The sequence below is a fragment of the Tachypleus tridentatus genome, chromosome 4 (genome assembly GCF_004210375.1).
Source record: "Tachypleus tridentatus isolate NWPU-2018 chromosome 4, ASM421037v1, whole genome shotgun sequence".
NCBI lineage: Eukaryota > Metazoa > Arthropoda > Merostomata > Xiphosura > Limulidae > Tachypleus > Tachypleus tridentatus.
The window spans coordinates 63,862,305-63,881,849 of record NC_134828.1 but is presented as its reverse complement, the minus strand read 5'-3'; the positions used below and the strand labels follow the sequence as shown (position 1 = coordinate 63,881,849).

The window sequence follows — 19,545 nt, the reverse complement described above, 5'->3', positions numbered from 1 at the left end:
ACTTCATTAAAGATGACTTGTTGTCTTCATCATTTTGTGCTTTTAAGTCCATTTTTGGGATTTTTGCACCCTTTTTTTATTCTTTTATAAACTCATTGCCAGTGAGTTCTCTGTGAGTCTGCACCTCTTTGTCTTCATCAGTTGTTTGAAGAATTATGCTTAATTGCTTAGGGATTGTAACACTGTTTAATGGATCAGTAGTGACATCAGTTGCATCATTTTGATCATCAGCTATAGCCTGCAAGTGGAAGCCTCATTTTCTGAAACAATTTATGATGGTCTTTGTTTGCACTAGCTTCTGTACTTCAGCAGTGATAATAATTGTTGTCAGAAGATCTGTCTTTTTTTTAGTTTTTGAAATGAAAGGTTGCGATTTGTAGCAATCTTATGTACGATGTGCTGAAGTAGTATGAAACTTTAGTGAACTTTGAGGTTCTGGATGACTACGTAATAAATGTTATGTTTAGAGGAAGAAACTTAAGCTTTGTTTTATGGGGAAATATTTGCATGGTAAGCCATAGAGTTGTATGTATTTAAGCATCTTCTCTTTTCCCTTTTAGCAAGTTATTTTTCCCCTTTTTGAAGCCATGACTTGTATTTCCCATCATCCATTCATTTGTAGAACTAGCGTAAGAGATAAGGAGCTTTATGATATCTCTAGGGAGGTGAAATGGATGCTTTTCCTACTAGAAACAAGGGCATTTTTTAAGATCCTGCCATGTTTGGACAAAGGATTGTGATTTGATCTTAAGGCAGCTTTCCTCCTTCCATCTTTGAACTATGTTAAACATTATCATGAGAGTTAAGAAGTTTGAAGAAAAGTATGGCTTCAACAGCATTGAAAATATCCTTGTTCTTATAAGAGTTAAGAATTGCTGGTTGTTTGACTAAATACCTATGACTCACAGTTTAGGCTTGATCTGCTGTATTTTGAGGAAATGGAACCCCACTCATAATAACTCTTCCTGCCCACTTTTCTTTGAAATATAGAAAAGAACTTCTTTAAGCTCTTAAAATTTGCTGGAATGATCATGTTTCTCATTAGCCTTTATTTGTCCACTATGAAACTAACTTTAAAGATCACATTTGCTGACAAGTTGATCATCTGCCTGCTCATTCCAAACTGCTCAGCAATTTGCTGCCTTGTGTAACTCCTGACTGCTTGCATGGAGCAATTATTTCCACCTTTTGTGACAGTGTTAAACACTTTCACTTTCTTTTATGGTTAGAGTGCAGTAATCTGAAATATGTTTTTACACAACCTTTACTCAGTTGTCACGTACTTACTATAAATGTATTTATACAGTAATTTTAATTTACATGTTGGATGCTATAACTGTCGGGTGGAACACTATATCAGTGGTAACTTGTATGTAGAAAATCTGCTTCCCTGGGTTTGGGATATTATAAGCATTGAGACACTATATCCAATGACTCTATAAACATCTTTCTCTGTATTTTTTTGGTTTTTTACAAATTAAATGTTTTTATGTACTTTATATAATGTGGATAAGTTCATATTTCTTCCACTTCTTACTTGTCAAGTAATTGAACCAAAGATTTTATAAGCAAGATATTCTAATTCAGTTTGTCAGTAAAATAATTTGAAATGAAAATTTTAATTCATACTTGCAGTAACATTGAATATTAGGTTATTGTGTGATGAGTAAAGGAAAAATCCTATTTCCAAAAATATTTTTTGAGTTGTTACACCTGCGATTTAAACTCACAGTAAGTAGTAGTCTTTTTGTAACTCACTGTGAAAATAATTGTGATGAACTTAATTTTCTTGATAAAATAAGGCCAATTTTAAAAGAATAAAATTCTGTGGAACTTAATTAATGGATAATTAAATCCACAATTATGCTTTCCCATTGAAAATATTTTTATTGCCAAAGAAAGCATTTATTAATATATGTACATACACACAACATAACTTTTTAAAAGTTGTTTAGGGACTGTTTCAAGCTATAAGGTTTTTATTGTCTGTATCATTATATGGAAAGTAAGGTGAGGGGAATTTGTGTTTAATTGGTTTAATTTCAGGTGATGGTTATGGATTATTTGTAAGAAGATATGATGTGGAAAGCTGAGCTGTATAATTAATGATTTTTAAGTGAATATAAATCAATTAACATTCATACTGGAAAAGTGTGTGTGAATAACATAGAATATTAATGCTTTGTGTGTGTTTGCATATATATAAAAATGTGTGTATGTGTACAGCTGACCTTAACAATAATGTTTTTAGATAGTCACCTTAGAATTGGAAACATATCTTTAAATAGTGTAGTTTGAAAGTAATAATAATATCTTACTCTCTTTAATAACAAAAAGTGTTTAGAGATGAGAGAAAATTTTCAAAATTTTTGATTTGTATAAATTCTTTAAAATTTATTTTAGAACAATCATATTGCTCATTAAAAATGACAGGGTAAGTACCGCCACCCTCACCCCATAGTACATAACCCTATGGTCACATTTCACAAATAACTGAAACAAATAAATTTTGTAAAATCAAGCTTGACCAATGAAGAGGCAAACAAGTGCAGTTGAGGCAGTCAAATATATGTAAATTGTGAGCTAATCAAAATTTACAAAGTTCATGAAAATAATTCATGGCATATTCTTATAGTAATTATTGATAAAAATCAGGTTAACAATTTTGAATATATATATAGAAAAACCGGTGCATTTTGGTAACTACATTACTTAGATGTTTTTAAACATATGTATGCATTCTATGAGTTTAATCCTGTCCAAATGGAAGAGCACCTTTCAGGTGTTCAATACATACCTCCATATTTAATTTCAAATTCAAGAAAAATAATTCTATCAATTGAACAATTTTTCAATTCACATGTGTTTATAATTGACATTTTTCATTTTGTAAGAATTATTTAGTGTAAATCAAAGAGAAGAGTGAAAAAATTACATTCTACTTGCTTCAGAGGAATCTTGCCTGCAATCAGTAAATTCATAATGTTTTTTTCTAAATTTTCTGCTAACTCAGAAGCATAGACATATACATTTGTTAAGAAACTATCATCAGTTGAGAATGTTTTATTTCTCACATGATTTTCTTCTCTTTCATGATGTATTAATATATTCTTGTTTCCACCTTTTTGTAATATCACATCTGGTTTTAACAACTACTTGCGTGGCTCAGCTTTGAAAATAAAATTTTAGTACTGTTGAACAGAGCAAAGTATATAATCTACTCATGTTGATGTAGAGTCAATAAATTGATGTGAAAAGTTTTTTTTTGGCTTTATTGGATAGTTAGATGTAGTTGCTACAAAACAAGTGTAGTCTAGTGAGAATTTTAAATGACTTAGGAACAAACAGTTATGGAATTTATTTATAGGTTCTTAGACATTTTTTGTCACAAAAAATGTTTTATTTTAAGTTGTATTTAAGAGTTAGAATTTTATTTATCACAAGACATCAGGTGAATCTAGATACACTTATAGTGTATAGATCAGGATATGATATATTCAGGAGAATTGAATTAATTTGAGCTGTTTCATACAAGTCCACTGAAGAAGATTTATCCAAGATAGGGAATTATGAATTAATACCAAAATGCTTATGGAGTTATGCCAAATGAAATAAACTGAAAAAAATATCTAAACAAGAGTAGCACTCGGAGATCATACCTCAACCATGTGTCATCGACAACATTCGGCCTCAGAAACATTAAAATATGTTTGTTATTGATAGACACAGAATATATTTAGCATGACAGTGAGGAATAATTTCCTATACAAGTCCACTGAGATTAATCACAATCTGATTAATTTTGACTGAGTTAAACAACAAATTGCATGAATAGGTGGTCCCTGTGTTAACAGATAGTGATTATTTGGATATTTGTGAAAAATTGGCCCTTCAAAACTATTCCAAAAAGTTGGGTCGTTTGTTGGGTCATCATCCAAGTATGCCAAGTTTCATCCAAATCATTTAGTGGTGAAAGTAAAGAAGAGAAGTGTAATTGAAAATAACTATATATATAAAAATTGGAACCTTCTGACCAACATAAAAATTGAAAATATTGAAACTAAAGGAATTTTTTTTCCCCACAAAATAAATGATACCAAAACTAAACTTAATATTTTGAAACCAAAACAGTCAAGAGATATTTCTAATACCTCTCTTGTTTGGAAAGACAAATATTAAAACAAAATATACCTAATGCTTTGTATGGAAATTTAAGGTTGATAATTAAAATATTAAAATTTTAATTGACATAAATAGTTTTATTTTTAATGTACTCAACTGTCATTGATTTGTTGTGTGTAGTATTAAACCTATAATGATTTAGATATTTCTCATGGGTTGGGGAACACTGTACTAGTTTATTAAATGAATGCATTTGCTTTGTGACAAGAATGAAACTGTATGGTAATTTGAATGATGGTACACAAGGTGTAAACATTTAGATCCATTGTTTACAGTAATTTACAATGTATGTATGTATTTGATCAAATATTATAAGTTAATGTGCAATACGTGTATAGTTAATTGTAATTTTACATAAAACATAAAAAAAACGAGACATTGCAGGTACAAAACAAATGTATGCCACCCAGGCATTCACCATAAGGTGGGTAGTTACATAGTGTGCCATGTGTTTTGAAGTACTGGTGGAAGTAAGACCCAAATTGTGTTGGGTATACATGATAGATCCATTTTAACCTCAATTTTGCAGACTTTGCAGAATAGAAAAGAGAGGAAAAAGGAAAAAAGGAGAGTAGATGTGGGTTTTCCAGCCCACACTGTCCCATATCTTTACCACCTTGTTCTTTCTGCAGCCAGATGTAGGAAAGTGGCTGCTAAAAATAAATAAATGAATAAAAATTAAGTTAGAAACAATTGGAATACATACAACAATGGGGGTAGACAGTAAAACCATCCTTGAAGTTGGCATTCCATCCTCATAATGGTGTTTCTATATAAATACCACAAAGTTAAGGTATTACTATACAAGCCCAACCTGAACTGTAAGTATAGCTCCCATTCATGCTGTTGCCAGGATCTTAAGGTTCTGCAAGAATAACACAGTGGCAGATCTTGTATAGGGAAAGTGATAAATCTGCATGAATGCACATATACAAGATACAGCCCAAATTAGTAATTCTAATAATTTCCCATGAAAAAGATAGAAATTATTTCTTATTGTCTTTATTATAAGTTTGTTTATACTACTGTTTGCAAATTTAGGTATATATTTCATATATTTACTACAGAATAAATATATAAAAAAAAATATGTGATATGAATTTAGTGGAGTTTTAAACAAACCTGTAATTTATTGTCAGGTAGTCTGTCAGTAATATCAGGATAATTTCTGTATGCTGTTGTACATAAAACTGAGCAGTGTAGCGATTAAATGTAACTTTTTTTTTTAACCTGTATGTTTTATAGAGAATAAAATTTTGTATTGTATTAAATTTTGGAATATTATATACAAGAGAGTTAAATTTTCTCTGTGTGTATACAGTAAAACATTTTTAGCAGTTAGCTAACAAAGTATTAGAAAATACTATGACACATAGAAAAAATGAAGCAGATATTAGCATTTTAAAATTTCTAAAGTATACTGTTAAAGTAGTCAGCTGTGTTGTGTAATAAGAAAGTTTTTTGTAAAGAATCTTTAAGGAATACTTTCCTTTATGCACTGTTCCATTTTGCTGTAGATAATACAATATACTTTTTGTGTTAAAGAAAAATTGTTAAAATAATACATATTTTATTTACTGTTTGAATTTTCAATGAAAAAGTGATTTATTGTATGGCAGTTCTTTATATTATTATAATATGCCTCAATTTTTGTTTGTTTTTTACCATATCAGTGACTGGAGAAATGTGAGGGTCAAGATTCAGCAACATCCAGATTTTAGTCAGTATTTTCTTGAGAGTCCTGATGAACACTCCTGGCAGGAAAGTGACTTAGTGGATAGTACAGAAACTCGTATTCCACAGGATATCTTAGACACTTCTGAGGCAGAAACTTGCTTTCAGGAACACAAAGCATCACTGGAGGCTGATGAAAAGAGGAAAGAGTGAGTCTTTATTTTAAGGATCTTGATTATTTTGAGCATAATTTTTTGAAGCTTAAATTCATCTTTTTTTTAGTATTCTTTTGTAATCAAACACTTTGACATTTGTTTTTTAAAAGTTTTTGTGACAGATATTTCATTGAGGCATAAGTATTTATGAAATATACATATTTATAATATTAAATTGAAATATTTTAAGCTGCAATGCTTTATGTATTTATCATGTGTAAAATGTTAATGACTATCATGCCATTATTTTTAAGAAGAAGAAAAACTACTGGTTGTAATAAATTTTTATAGTTTTAGTTTGGTTTTTAAAACCCACATATGTTTGATAGCTATTGAATTGTAGCTCCTTTTATAAAAAATAATTCTTGGTTACTTAGAAGGAATAAAATGTTTTTGTCTGTCTCTTATGCTTTAGAATGCGGAAGCAGTTTAAACAGTTACTAGAAGAAACTGGGTATGTGACTCCTGGTAAAACACTTTCTGAAGTACGGGTTTTGTTCATGGGAAGAGAGTGTTTTGAAGCCCTTTCAGAGTCTGATCTACAAGATATTTATGATGAACACCAAAAGGAGATTACAGAACGAGCAAAACAAAATTTCCAAGAACTTTTATTAGAAAATGCAGAAATTTTTTACCATTTTACAAGTATAGGACCAGGTAGTGTAATTACCCAAGAAGACATCAGTAAGATCACAGAAACTTTAAAGGAAGACTCCAGGTAAGATTAATATATATCTTAGCATGTATAATACTTAATATATTAAGTAACTTTTATAGAAATTCTAACTTTTTAAACTTAGTTTGCTTATGCTTATTTTAACTATATAAGAATGCCATTGAAACTTCATAATACAGGGTGTTTGAAATTTGCCTCACATTTAAACCTGTTTTGTGTGAATAATATTTTTTTTGTAATAAAATACACAAAGCTCATTCTGTTCACATTTACTTCAATGTGAATCTAAAATATAAAAATTAAGATAATTAGTATGCTTCTCGTGGCCAATGCTAAAATCAGGGGGTTTGATTCCCATCGGTGGACTTGGCAGATAGCCTGATGTGGCTTTGCTTTTAGAAAACGCACACACTCCTCATGGCTAACTTTGAGATCATTCTGTATATTAACCTTGCCACTATCAACTACTATTATAATATTTATATTATACGGCATTATCACTATCTTACAAAATAAAAAACTAATTGATAGAGGTTTAAAAGAAAAAGAAAAGGATTTAATGAATCTTTGAATGTTAGTATTATTTTAAGATTTGATTGTCACAGAAAAAAATAAGTATTCATTGTGAGTATTGCTAGTGTATCCAGTCTGTTTTATTTCTATCCTTGAAACAAACTTAGAAATAAACATAATGAAAAATGATACCTCAAATTTAAAGTGTTTTCAGTTACTTATGTATGTAAAGCTTTAAAAATAGTGTGTTTAAATTTATGTTAATGTGCAAGCAGTGTCACTTTCCCATACTTAAAATCAATTGAGCAAAAGCGTACCGAAGAAAACAATTTTCTACTAGATTATCTTATATTCTCCATGTCAGTTTGTTTTGCAGGTTGGTACCATTAATTAATTTCATGATATTGTGTGCTTTTGTGACCATACTCTGGGCTTCCACTAGAAAAATAACTTTCTTAGCCACTGTGGCTAAACAAAGTAATTTTCTTTTAGCCACAGTGATAGTTGTTTAGCCACAATTTCAGGTCGCCACAAATTGTGTGGTGCATGACTTTTTAATATGCATCAATTCCATCCAGTAAAAAAAAATAGTTGTAATTATGTGAAAATAAAGAGATATATTTCTCAAAATAACACAGAAACAAAAAAAAAAGACTTAAAACTAGAATACGGTAGCACGACTAGTAAGTAGATAAATCCAATGGCAGCTCTTCAGCCAAATAATTCTCAACAGAAGATGTGGTATAAGTTGACACCTGAGGTTCTGAAACACATTTCTTAAACAGGGAATGGTACCCACGCCTGTCTTTGTGAGTGACCCAGTTTCTGAATACAGAGTCGAAGTTAAAATGATCTAAAGGTTTAGACTGCATGGATAAGTTCAATAACATTTCTGTCTTGGCCACAGACAGAGTGCTCCTGGCATCTGTTTTGATGCTGTTGTACTTGATAATTCCCTGCTCACAGTCAACAGATGTAACTGGAATTATTAATTCAATTGCTGCAAGCTGAGACAGATTTGGAAAAGTTTGACTGGTCTGGTGGATGTATTCCTTGTAGAAGTTCTTCATGTTTCTGTCTTTATGAGCATCCTGTTCCATTATGTTCCTTAGTAGCAGTCATTCAGTCAGTGCCTCATCCTCATTGACGAAAGGAGAGAAGTGCTGGATGAGTTTCTTCAGATTTTTTTTTTCACACCGACAGTCTGATCACTGTTGCAGGCTTCAGTTTCTTCAAAGCTGTCTTTTCTTTTGGAAGTGGATTTCCCAACATTAGTTGATGTTGTTGCTTCAACCTTCTTTTGAAACAAACTTGATATGTCTAACTGTTTAGACGTCTTTTTATCTGATCTAGGAGTTGTCATGATCTCAGTTGAGACACGTGAAACGAAACTTGGGATTTCCACTTTGATACAGACCGTATGCTGGTTTGATGAAAGTCAGGTTTTCTCTGATTACTGTTTGTGTACCATGGGCAGAATCAAATATGTAGCATAAGAAATGAAAAAAGAAATCATTAGCACAGCTGAGTAATAATTTGTTTTTTAAATTTAATTTGTTAGTTTTCATATCCCTGAAATCATAAAAATACATATATAAAGAAAATATAAATTACAATCAGTGGTAGTTTTATAGACGTTTCTTGTTTCTTCAACACATTGGGGGCGCCTCTAGTCATTTCTCATCACTCATCATTAATGGCATGTATGACAAAAATTTTTTGTCACACTAGATTTTTTTAGTCACAGGATGTTTCTTTTTGCCAATGGCAACACAAAAGATACTCCTGTCAGGATAAAGCATCTGAGGACACCAAAGATAATAAAATTGAAGTGCTTTGTTTTCCTTGAGTTTTTTAAGCTTACAGCAACCTTTCAAGAGAATCAAATGTAATTAGGATAATTGAGTTTTTTTTCCAGTTCTTTTTTATTTTTATAAAAAGACATTAGGTTGTAGCTGTTGATAATAAAAATAGTAATAATAATGACAGTTCTTCACAAGACTACACTTGTGCATTATGTAATTCAATAAGGCACTTCAACTATATGTTTGAAGTATAAATAGATGTATTGTGTTAGGAACTTTAAGATATTTAGGATAAAGAATTGTAATTTAAAATTATATTTCTATTTTTCTTTTTGATGGTTACAAGTTCAATCAAATTGACTGATCCTGTTTTGAGACAGGGTAGAGAATAAAACAGATACGATACAAAGTATTATTGAAAAAATTCTTTTGAAATCTGTTTAGGAGGTTTCACGAATTACATGAAGGAAATTTTAGATATTTGAGATGAGAAGTACTTTTAATTTTAATTTGAAAATTACTTTGCACAGAAACTTGTTCAAAACAGATACTCAATATATTCATGGACAGTGTTTTTTAGTTCATTAAAAATACTTCACTACAAATGTGATTTTTTGTTCATTTGTGAAAGACTTCATGTTACCTGAAAAACTGCCAAATTTTATAAAGATACACTATTAATGAAAGCTGTAAGTATTACATCTGTAAAGACTTTAAAAGAGTAAAAAGAGGTAAGTTAAATTGACGAAGCCCACGTTGAGAGAGTTAAGAAAGATATTTTTAATCTTAATATGAAAATCACTTTGACTCATCAAAGCAATCAACACGCTTACCTACATGTGACTCAAAATGAGAAAGCTTAGTGGTGGAAAGCTCAGAAATAGTGTTAAAACTGTTAGATGCATGAGGAGATTTCAGATGTTATAAAACAATCATTAAAAAAACATTCAATGGGAATTATGGTGTGCAAAACATGAAAGTGTAAAATTAATTTCAAACATCTTTGGCAATGCACACTATGTATGGAGTTGGAATTAGCTATAGAACTATTGAAAGAGAATTTTAAAAAATAAGGTCTAAATGAGAATGTTGTAGCTGTAAATCATAATATGTTATTAAAATGTTTTTAATTATGCAACTTATCAGTGAACATGACAGTTGTAGCCAATATAAATCACAGTTGAACAGAATGTAGCAGAACTACATTTTGACACTATTTAACTTTATTTAGAGGTTGTTTTAGGCCACTAGAGTTGATAGCTTTTGGAAAGAGTGTAACATTGTCTTCCAGTGCATAAATGCTCATAAACAGTAATCTTAAAAATGTATAAAGACTGGAGATTTAGAACTTCCAAAATAGAGATGTCCTGGTATTCTGTGTTCATCTACATTACTTTCTTTTCCAATACTATGAAGTCCAAACCATACACCAGTTATGGTAAGAAAATATGATCCCTTGTGAAAGGTAAGATTTTGAGAACACTTAAGTCAGCTGTAGAAGCTGTCCATGTATTCCACATAAAGCTGTGTAATGTAATAAAAACAATTCTTTTCTGTAAATGAAACAAGGGTAATAGCTAATTTCAAATATTTCCTGCCTTAAATAGCTAGATATTAAATAGGGTGTTAATTCTCTGTGTGTGTCTATATATATATGTATATAAAATACTTTTGTGAGTGAAACAAAAAGGTATATGTTAATTTCATATGTTGCTGGAGATTAAATAGGGTGTTAATTCTCTATATAGGAGCTTGTTCGCATTGATCTTTCAACCACTAGGTAACTATGAAAGTATCATTACCTTAACATTTAATATAGTAAGCATATTTTAACAAAATTTGGCAGGTTTTTCTTAAATGCTGTAAGTTTCCTACCTGAAGTAAATTTTATTAATGAAGTATTTTTACTAACGATTTATCTGAATATATGAAGCAGTGTTGACTGTTCTGTGTGCATTATAGTTTTCTTGTTAAGATTAGAAATACTTATTTTCATATGTTTCATATTTCATTTGCATTGCCTCTAGAACCTCCTAAGTTATTATGACTAGTTTTTTCAGTAAAACATTGTAAACTATCTACTGTATTTTTTTTCACCCTGACACTATAAACTGTCAATTTGACCAATCTTGTAGCCACTATCAAAAATACAAATAAGTGTAAATGACCTGTTTTCCTTTTTTAAAATGACTACAGATTATTACAGAAAATTACAGTTGTTTATCTTAAACAGCTTAACACACAAGTTTATATCTCTAATTTTGTTTTATTGCTCTTTGATCTGTGTCTTCTTTATGATACCATGATGTAAGCTGTAAGTCACACAGTAAATATGTAGCTTAAATTACAGTTTTGAATGATTATTAATGCATGAGCTACTCACGGGCGTATCTTGGGGAGAACAATTTTTTCATTACCTAGCCTGATAAATTCATAATTTTTATATTTAAGCTACTTTTGTGATTGTAAACAAAAAGTCTATGTAAAACAATAATTTAGTACTTGTATCTGGTCTCTCATTTTTATGCTGTTGGTTATCCTTCGATAACGTAAGTTCCTTATAATGATGTTACTAGTTACTAAAATAATTTTTCCTTTTTTGAAATGTACTCTTAAGAATGCAAAATAACAACACACACCCAAAGCCAAAAAGGGGTCTATAATTATTATAATTTAACTGGCTTTCTAACAAAGTCACAAGTGTCTTAAAATAATTCCTTTAGCTGTACCATATGATCTATGTGTCAGCAACTTTGAATCTGAATGCAAAATTACTGAAATCTGTACAGTGAACAAAACAGCATTACGTCATTCATTAAATTAAAATTTTGTGTGTGTATGTGTGTGTTGGCTACAAATGATATAATAGCAACTGTCAGATTTATTGGTGGTTTGTGAAAGAGGCAATTATGATAGGAGGGTGTGGAAGTGGATTTGACTTTTTGGTTTATATTTTTGTGAATGAAGAAGATTGGAGGTTATAAAAATAAGACTGTGCCTTAGCAGTAGTTTGCTACAATGAGTAATTTACTTAAAACTCAGGACATCATAGAGGGAGGATGAAAAAAAAAGTAAACAATGCCACATTACTCAGACAATCAGCAATTGCTAATTTATTTGAATATTTCATTTTTAAATTAAGAGGTTAAAACTTGTATTAAAATTCGATTTTCTGATTACATCTGCTAAGTGTTAGAATGAAATAACAAAATTAGAGGAATGAATACATTGACTAACAATGAACTGACAAACAGCCCAAGCTTTTGTGAAACTAAGAATTTTTTTGTTAATGTTTCGAGGTGTGGAATGATAAATTTAAGCTGCAGGAAAAGAAAAAGAGGCTCTGATATAAAAGTAAAGAAGTTACTATTCTAAAGCCTTATTGCTAATTATGTTGAAAATACATAATGTAAGTTGAAAAGTAATATTGTCAAACTGGAGCAAATTAACCCTGAACATCTTTTGAACATTATAAAACAAAAAATAGAAGAAAATATTATTTGAGAGTGTAATACCTTGCCTTGTCAATGGAGCCGTATATTAAGATAAGAAAGCATAATCTACTAAATGTTGATAACTAAGTTTTTGTTCCAAAATTCACTTTTTATGCCCAAAATTGTAACATTAAGTAAACCAAGAAGTAAACAAAATTACTTTTGCAACTTTTTGTAAAAGTTTTTGTGAGGGCATAATTTTTATTTCCATATTTATTTGTTTTAAGTGGTTGAAACCTTGCACCCTTTTCCATTAACTACTAATATGGTAAAAAAATTGAATATAAATAAAAGAATGTATGACCATTGATCTTGTACAAGATATTGAATCAGCTACAAATAAAGTTACTTGATTTAAAACAGTACTGGGAAATAGAACTTAAAACCATTTTGTTTTGAAAGATGGACTCTAAATGAATTGTAGTTAAGGTTTTTGTTTTTTTTAATTAATGTTTCCAAAGAACTTTATTTTAATTAGGATAGCCCATTTAATGTTTGCATGTATACTAGATGTGTGTATTCAAAGTTAGTAAATTAATTGTATGTAAAAGTGAGAAATTCAATATAATTTCTTAAACAATGTTCGCAACATGTTTTATTACCACAAATTAAATTTTTCTGTGAAATATGGCTTACAAGAAATTTAGTTAATATTTGCATCACATTAACTGCTTTAAAAAGAAATGCACAAATTTTTTATTTTTTGTTTTTGTAGTATTATTGAATAAATGTGGAATAAATAATATGAAACAAATTATAAATATAATATGTTATTTGTATATTTATTTATTTTTTCCTAAAGGTATAAAGCTTTAGATAGGCTGGACCAAGAAAGGATGCTAATGCTTCTTCGACATTTAGGTTTTGTACATGGACCCATAAGAGAACATTGTCCAGCTTTTCCAAACTGTATGGATAACCTTATTGAAAAAGTAATAGCTCAAAAAGCACATAGGTATGTCTTATAAAGTATTAAAAAAGTAAACTGCTTTTGTGATTAATTCTTGCTGTAGGCTTGGCCAAATTAGCCTAGTTTGTGACCTCCAACTGCCTTTATAGCTTTGATACTATAACTTCTAATGTGCTTCAGGTATTTTCGTGAAAATTAATTAACATTAAATAATCATTAAGAATCATGTGCAAATAAAAATTCAGAATTTTTAGTTTAGTATTTTGAGAAAAAAATTGCCTTTGAATACAGGAGTCAGGGTGTTTACTGCTCTGAGTACTAAGTTATTTTCTGTCTAGATTAAAAAATACTTCTTTTATCTGAAAATTTTCAAATTTATTTGCATAATCTTGAAATCCTTGTAAATAAATAACAAAATTTTTTCATAAAAACTTTATATTTGTTACTTTCTCTGTCATAACGAAAATGGGTCTGTCAGTTTGATCAACCCTGTAACCATTATAAAACTTTACTGGATGAAAAATGTGAAATAAGTGTGTAGCACTGCTCTACCCACCTTAGTATTGACTACAAAGCTGCGAAGTACTTCACCTGAAAGATTTTGCTTCTGACATCTATTTACTATGTTTTATTATACTGTTAGCAGTGAAGTAGAAACCTGCTGGTCATAAAGCAGTAAATCAATGCTTTTTTCATTAAATTATTACATAACACGATGAGTAGCAAAAACTTGTATGATGCATCTACCAGAACTTTCCCACAGAGTGTATTGTAAATCTGGCTCTGAGAACAGAGTGGGAGAGGATATAATTTGTTTTATTTTAAAGCAACTGCAAAAAAAAAAGTCTGAAGTAATAAAAGTGCAGGAAAATGTTTAATATGGTTCTTTACAAAGTCTGGGCCTATAAAGTAAACTTGGTAGGTATTTGGATATTAGTTATCCTCCTGTGGTGGGCAGAATTTAGCAGTGTAAGAATGCAGAATTGGTAAGTGCTTATTCATGTTTATGTTTATGTATAGAATATTAATACTTTAACAGTCAAGTAAAATAAATCAAAAGGAAGGATTGTGTTAAAAACGGCAAATCCAAACCTCTGACCAATGATATTTTTTATTGAATAAAACAAGCCTAAACAAAAATAAGATGTTGCACTAATTAAAAGGATCCCTAGGGCACAGGTTATTTTGTAGGCAATAAAATGTACCCTAGGTTTTGGAGGTGACTGTGGAAGCAGGAACCAAATTGATGTGGGGATTCATTCATCAGTATTAACCTCTGTTTGCCATTCTCACATAAATAATAATAATAATTAAACAGTAAAATAATCAAAATAAATAGAAATTAAGAGAGCAAGATGTGGGTACTCAAGCTCATGATGTCCCACATCTATATCACTACCTACAGACAGTTGTAGGAAGGTGACTGCTCCACAAAGTAAAGAAGAAGAAAAAAGTACTAACACTACTCTGGGGGTAGTAAGATAAACTTACCTTCTTAAGTTGGTATTCCAACCCCCATTATGGTGGTAAGGCATTAACTTAATACCCCAGCAGACATATTACATTTGCAAAAAGGGTCTCAATCAGTTATCTAAACTACCTAGTGTACTCCCAACTACAACCCATTAAGTCCACTGCAACTACCAATTTTCAGACTCTTGAACAAGCCTTTATATGAGATAAGGTATTTATCTGCATAAAAGTAGTGCAAGACTATTAACAACTAAAAATACTTATCAGTGATCTTCAGGAAAATTTCTTTAAATCTTACCTCTTTATATTTATTTAGTACATTCTTATATTTCTTCACAGAATATTTTAATTTTATTTAGAGTTTTTCTTCCACAATTACCTTTAATACCTATGGTACATTTTATATCCCACATTGTAGCCTGTAATCCTGTGGATCCTTTTAATTTGTGCAATTTTTTTTTTATTTTTAGAACATACATCACTACTATTTACTCTGAGTGTTTAATTTTTAGTTATTTTAAACCTAGCACAGCAAATTACAATATATATAAAAAAATGATTTCCAGTATTTATGATATGAAATTTATTGGTACTCGTGCATTGTCCTTGCTAAGCCTTGATATAAACCTTGTTTATTCTCTTGGCTGGAAAGGGGAGACAAATTAGTTTTTATAGATTTCAAAGATGCATTTCATAAAACCAGAAAATTATCAAATTTCTTTACACGTAAAGCCACAGTAATTTATCTGGCTTTCAAACTAAGCTATATATGGGTTAAAAAAAAACTTACTACTAGCAATGACTTACTCGATAAACTTCAAAATATCATATCAATTACAAGTTTCCCCTTCAAGCCAGTTACAAACAGCTGTCAGCTTTATGTAGTTTGGGATATGATCTTTTTTATTCATTATAGACGTGTAATTAAATAAGTGTAAGTAAATATGAGGTTTCAAAATAATGGAGTAGTGATTAGAACTACCCCTTGTGGGTTTGCAAAACATATTGATATATCAGCAAATCAGAGTTGGGAGGTTCTTATATTTTATCTTATAAATGTCTGAAGTTTGAGCTTGTAATATGTTAACCACTGTAGACATTGTGTAGACTAAAATATAAACTGAGCATTAAGTCAAGGAGATGTGCCATATGGCATGCAGGAAGAAGCATATTTGGCATTTGTTTTTCTAATCAAGAAATTAAAACTTGTATTCAAATATGAATTATAAACTACATTGTTATGCTAATTATACTGCCATACAATGATGATAAAGTTGGTCGATTAAGTTTTTAAAATAACTTAAACGTTGTGACATGCACCCTTTGACCTGTCTGTTGAGAAAGGTTAATCACTAAATAGTCAACTAATGAAATATTTATCAATTTTTATACACTTTCTCACTCGTCTGCTTCAAATTACAGAAAATGAAACAAAAAGATAAAACAAATGAACTAGAATTGTGGGATAAGCATGAAAAGTAATCATTTCATGACAGCCTTGGTATAAAATACATGGATTTATACACACATTTGTACACATTAAGTATTTATACTATAACATTTAATACCATATGTTTATCCTTTACAAAATTGGGTAGACTTTAGTAATGACTAAGTCTTTCACATACAAAAAGTCAGTTTCTTAATGAATTATTTTCATTAAATATGTGGTTGTGAGAATATTACAATATTGTTTGTTTGTTTTTTTACTCGTATGAGTGCAAATTGATTTTTTTGTCAAGATTAAATACTGCTTAAATGTTTCTCAAATTGCAGTAACCCCTTCCTAACCTATCAGTTTTTGTTTTGAAAAATGAAACAGATTCAATGTACATGAAAAGGTGAATTCCAAAAATAAACCTTTTAATTGATTTGAATTTAATTTTGAGAAATATTTTTATGAAATTTTGGACATGACTTTATTGACCCCAGTTTGAGAAAATGCTGAGTTAGAGTAATTTTTGTAGATAATATGGTTATTTAAAGGTTTTGATTTGTAAATTCTAATGTTTCATTTAATCATTGCAACTGAAATGCATGTTTGTAATATTTTAATTTTTGTATTGTAAGATTAAATTGAATGTTTTGTGAAAATCATTTTAAGTAACAAATAGTAAAGGTGGAATTGTGCATTGCTAATGATTATATAGTGCTGTACATGACCTATGCCTACATTCTAACTTATGTACAGATAATTTGATTCTATAAATTTATATGATAATGTAATACTTGCAGTAAATTCCAAGAGGCTTAAAAATAGGTATAAGGCTGGCTATATTTGGTGCAAAATTCATGTGCATTTTCTTTAATAGTTGATGTTCTGGATATAAAGAAGTGCCACATTATGTATTTCGTTGTGTACATACATGTTTCATTACAAGATGAAAATGGAAAATCTGGCATAAGTTCTTTAAATTTTTTTAATGAAAGAGAGAAACTGTGCAGATTTATTCTTTCTGTGCCAACAAATAAATGTAGCACCTTTTGTCTGATGAGATATAGTATTTTTATTATAGATAGTGGTGGTTTTTGTATTAAAGTAAAAAGTTCAAACACCTTTAGACAAGTTAGAATATTTAAACTAACCATAATTCTAAGGTGCTATTACTCTTTCACTTAATTATATCAAATAATGTTAAATCTAAGTATTGTATATGAGTTCTTAAAAGTTACAGCTGTCATTATTTTGTTTTACACTGTGAAATTGTAATTTGAAACAAATAGTTTGGTCTGCAAAAGTTTCTTATACTTTAATAATATTTTCTTGAATGAGTACCATTATTTTCAGACCTTCTTCTTGGAGTCGAAATAGCCAGTGGCTTCTCGAGTCAGAAAACAATCAGCTTAACCTAGTCTTATTAGGTTCTGGTGGTATAGCAGATGAACTAGCTAACACCATTAGGGTGAGAAAAATGTTTGACTTATTCTGGTCTTCATTATGCTTCTGATCATGTATTAAATGTTTGCAGTGTAGTGTGTTTCAACTTTTATATACCAATAGAAGTATAAATTAATATTATTGTGTGTATTAATTTCAGCTAGTGTATAATTTTTTAGCAAAAGTAAAAACTTTTATATTTGAAAGTAACCTTATTTCAATTTACATGAACTTTTTGCTGTATACATTTTCAAACCTGTTTCATTTAGGGATTCAATAAAACAACACTTTTTTCCAAAACAATTTGTCAATAAATTTTGATTGTTTTACCAGTTTTTGTTCTCCATAGGCCTACTGTACAGATGACATTTTTGAAATGGAAAAAATTCAGTATACGTTAGATTTTAGAATTATTGATGGTGATGTTGGTTTGCCACACAACTCCTTTCGAACGTCAGATTTTCTCCCACATGGTGAGTTATGCTGCTGTAGCACTTATTATAAATACCAAGAATGATAAAGAGCATCTGTGGATGTGTTAAAATAACTTTTATTGTTTAGTTGAAATAATTTTTGAACAGGACACAGGTTTCCATTTGATCTGTTAGAACTGTAGTCAATATTACTTGTGTAAAAACTACAATTACAGCTTTAAGCTTTTAACTAGTTATAAATAAAAAATTACTGTATTCATGCAGAACAATAATTTCTGATGATCTGATCTTTTTCTTTATTTCTAGGATGTTTTTGTGTGTACTCTAACCACCAAACATTAGAATATATTCGTGAAAGTTTGGAGAAAACCTTACTTTCCAATCTAGAACAAGAGGACAGGTTGCCTTTTCATGGATTGCCTATTGTTATTTTGTTTGCTGCTGATGCTAGTATAAATGAGAAAGATCTGACTTTCCTTCGTGAAGAAGGTCAGAACAGGGCTAAAAGGTATGCAGTAGCAGTGTAGCTGTAATCTGGGATTTTGTTCTTAACTTTTTAAACGTTACAGGTTTTAAGTGCAACAACATTTTACATGTAATATATGCACAGTTGTTTAAATTTAATTATGTTTTGCATAAAAGAAAAGAGAATGGACTGAATAAAACTTTGAAAAGTACAAAGTATGATATGAGAATTATTAAATCAATAGAATGCTAAATATCTTTTAGAAGATGAGTTGTTATGTGTACTAATCAGTTGCTTACAGTAGAAAATTAAAAATTGATTGGCTTCATTACAACCTTACATTGAACTAATTTTTTTTTTTAATTATTAATAGCTAATAGAAAAAAATGTCTTAAATGTAATGGTCATTGATAAAAGTTCTCGAGCCTTGTTAGATAGTAATAACACAAGAAAGAGTTGGTGAATTTTTTAACTTTTGTCTTTATGGATAAAAAGAGAATTACCTTTTTTTGTAGTTGATTGAAGAATCTAGATTTCTACATGTATGATTGAAGTGCCTTATTTAAACAGTTAACACTGGATTATTATATACAGGGAATACAATCTATTATGCTGGATGCAAATTTAGTATTGATTTTGATTATAGTACTTTGGGTGTATTAAAAAAAAGAAATGGCAAATGGTGTTGTTCAGTATTCTTAGAAGAATATAAATATCAGGAAATAAATGGTAGGGAGTTTTATTCATATGAGCAGTGACAATTACTTAATAGTTTGATACTCAGAGTTAAGTTTAAGATTTTTCTTAGTTTCAGAAACAATAAGA

At 29.8% G+C, this 19,545-nt stretch overlaps 1 protein-coding gene across 1 annotated transcript in view; it reads left to right on the top strand.

The window, feature by feature from the left end:
- LOC143249282 (rho GTPase-activating protein 190-like) overlaps window positions 1–19,545 on the top strand; it is a 119,902-nt gene that overhangs the window by 22,824 nt on the left and 77,533 nt on the right. The window contains 6 exon segments of the mRNA XM_076498845.1: window positions 5,856–6,065; window positions 6,487–6,789; window positions 13,362–13,514; window positions 17,731–17,845; window positions 18,170–18,293; window positions 18,561–18,762. Coding sequence (XP_076354960.1) covers window positions 5,856–6,065; window positions 6,487–6,789; window positions 13,362–13,514; window positions 17,731–17,845; window positions 18,170–18,293; window positions 18,561–18,762 — 1,107 coding nt within the window.